The sequence below is a fragment of the Saccostrea cucullata genome, unplaced genomic scaffold, assembly GCF_032062105.1.
Source record: "Saccostrea cucullata isolate Sc308-1 unplaced genomic scaffold, CSIRO_AGI_Scuc_v1 ctg17963, whole genome shotgun sequence".
Taxonomy (NCBI): domain Eukaryota; kingdom Metazoa; phylum Mollusca; class Bivalvia; order Ostreida; family Ostreidae; genus Saccostrea; species Saccostrea cuccullata.
Genome location: NW_026941445.1, coordinates 7117 through 10095, shown reverse-complemented (window position 1 = coordinate 10095; position 2979 = coordinate 7117). Strand labels below are relative to the sequence as shown.

At 36.2% G+C, this 2979-nt stretch overlaps 1 protein-coding gene across 1 annotated transcript; it reads right to left on the bottom strand.

Moving 5' to 3' along the window:
- Positions 1-268: 268 nt before the first annotated feature.
- LOC134257842 (uncharacterized) lies at positions 269-1914 on the bottom strand. Its single transcript, XM_062740432.1, has 2 exons — positions 1800-1914; positions 269-1527 (listed from the first exon to the last, which is right to left on the bottom strand). Exons 1-2 carry the CDS (start codon positions 1912-1914, stop codon positions 269-271), a joined length of 1374 nt encoding a protein of 457 aa, XP_062596416.1.
- Between the last annotated feature and the right edge of the window lie 1065 nt (positions 1915-2979).

The following is a 2979-nucleotide window of genomic DNA, read 5'->3' as shown; positions in this document are numbered from 1 at the left end:
TTAAAATGCATTTTACAAAACAGTAATATTAGAGTTTATATTTAAGTGGATATAAATAGAAAAAATAACAATGTAACAATCAGATTTCTGGAAGTGTATTTCATTTTCTATTTGTACACAAAGGTTTGCGTAACTTCTTTATTTTTAAATGATTTGTGACTTGTAATTCAATTAAATGCATGGTCATTCAGAAAATATTGTAGAGAAGAAATATTCACATTATAAATTCTACCAAATGGAATTCTACAAAAGTCTTTGATTTCTTTCACTAATTTAGCTTTGTTAGTGAAAACTGTATTCTCACTTCTGTAGCTGTGTGTATTTTGTGGAATGGTATTTGTCGGAGAGATTGTTGGTATGAGTATAAAGCAGCCCGGAGGTTCCCTGTCACCTGTTGACAGATCCCCAGAATCTGCCAGGATATGTCTCTTCCACATGAATTTATTAACTGTCCTTGATCATAGTGAACTAGGGTCTGTAGATCATCTAGAGCTGTTTGTACTCTCATTGTGTCTACATGATTGTAGCACAAGATTTCTAACATATATAACAGAACAAATGGTGGGATGAATAAATCTGATCTATCGTTCTGTAGACCAGAATGTTGTTCTGGTATTAACTCATTGATGTAATACATTTGTTGGCCAAGATGGATATTCATTGCTACAGCCTGTCTCATCTTTGTAGACCAGGACTGTCCCCCTACAGCCTCAGTATACATCTCTGTATCTACATTTAACCTAAACATCACACAAGGCTTTGTTAGCTTGACCTTGATTATCTCTATAATATTCAAAGTCTCCTTGTATCTAAGTGTCTTGTAATAATACATGGCTATGTACATCATGTCAGTAACAAAACCAAACTTGGCTGCTAATTTCAGCATGTGACAGGAGATTTTGTCCGCTCTATACCTCAGTTTGTTTTTACATGTGTAAGTTTCCATGTAAAATATAAAAGCAGTTCCCTGAAGAACATTAGCTGTAAGTTTCTGTAACAATGTGACTTGATATTGTGTAAGGAGAAGTGAGCCTATGATTTGTGCTATTGTACGTAGAGACCTCATACATGTTTCTAGGTTTGGAGTGGAAATTGCGTCATATGCGTGTATCTCTTCAAAGAGATCTTTATCAAACTTAATCTCAGATATCACATTATTCTCATCTGTACATATGGAGAGGTTGGGGTAGAGAAGGACCTTTCTTATAGAAGACCTAATGGATGGACTGTGTAGCAGGAATAATAAACCTTTTTCATACAACCCATACAGTCTTAAATATAGCTGATGTTGTGCTTCACCATGGACCTTACTCAGAAACATGTTATTTTGGGGAATGAAGAAGTTAGGACAGACCCCCTCATATACCCACTTAAGGATCAGCTTGAAGCATTTCCTGAAACACTCTAGGAGAGTTTGTGGACACCAATGGTGTAATGTATTTTGTTGAATCATCCAGAAAACTGCTGTTTTCATATGATAGGAACACAGTAATTTATCACCATCACCTAGTTCATTGTTAATTATTTCTGTCAAGAACAATTTAAGCAAACCATAAGTTAAGAATTGACAATGATTCATAGCACACATAAGTTTGTGTTCTGCAAGAGAGAAAGAAATTCTCCATTCATTGTGCACATGGTGTCCTAGTGTATGTCCTATTGCTACAAAGTGGCATCCATTCTTTACTATCTCATCAACAGCATGAGGCTGTGGCCGTGAGTGACATCTGTCTATCCATGAGGAGGCAGATGGAGGCCAAAAGTCACAACAAAGCAGTAGGCATAATCATATTCTTTACCACCAAAATAAACTCCACTGAGACAGGGTCCATGTGGACTGGGGTCAGGAAAATCGGCAACCGAGCACGGAATCTTTGTGTATTTTGAGCTGGAGATATTATTCCTGTTATTCATTCTAACACATGCTCGCTGGACATTTCTGTTACTGCTTTGAGACAGTAAGTATAACAAAGTAAATCCTGGTGGATTATCGGAACAGTCACAGAGGATCAGTGTTTGGCTCTGTGTGTTGTAATACTGAGACTGAGATAATTCCCAGATAACACGGTGATTATTTGGCCACAACATACAGTCTATGTCTGATTTCTTCAGTCTAAATCCTTCTTTCTCACTTCCGCTCTGCATCAAACTGACATCATCACTTGTTCTCACTTGATTGATCACCATATCACTGATGTCTATCACATCTCTCCTCATGGCCACCAGTTGTGAAGTTCCAAGTTTATCACACAGTCCCATAAACACTGACTCAGACATATGCTGTAGGGCTGTCTTTCTAATGATGAATAAGAAAGATTTTTTATGTTCTGATATATATGACACCGGTATACACCATATATAAATGTCATTTTAGTAAATCATTCAATAGCAGTGGCGTATGTTCTTTTCTGCGTATGTGTAGACTAGTGTGAAGTCAAAGAATTAACCTGAGGTGGAATGTGAAGTCGGAGAATTAACCTGAGGTGGAAAGTGAAGTCAGAGAATTAACCTGAGGTGGAAAGTGTGGGTAAACAAGGAGCTTTCTTTCTATGTTTATTTTGTGGTGGGGATTCAAAGGGAGCATTTGTACAAACTCAGATATCTAGAATTTTAATTTGACCAGTGATAATAATTCTGTAGATATATACATGCATTTACAGTTCAGTTATATTGTGATATGCAGACGACAAGTTCCTCAAATACAGCTTTCGTTAATCTTGGTATTACCTAAAAAAGTATGAATTTTTGTCCTTCTCTTGTGATTTCTACATTGTTTTTATAATGTCTTTAATATACAAGTACATCAAACATTCTGATATAGGCCATACATTCAGATGATTACCCATATGGATTATATATTCAGAAATATCACTCTATGATATCGTATCCAAATGTCTGGAAAGGTCCCCCTTTTTGTGAGGAAACCTGTTTAAGTATTTAGATTACAAAGACAAATTCTTGGGGAAAATATATCTTCTA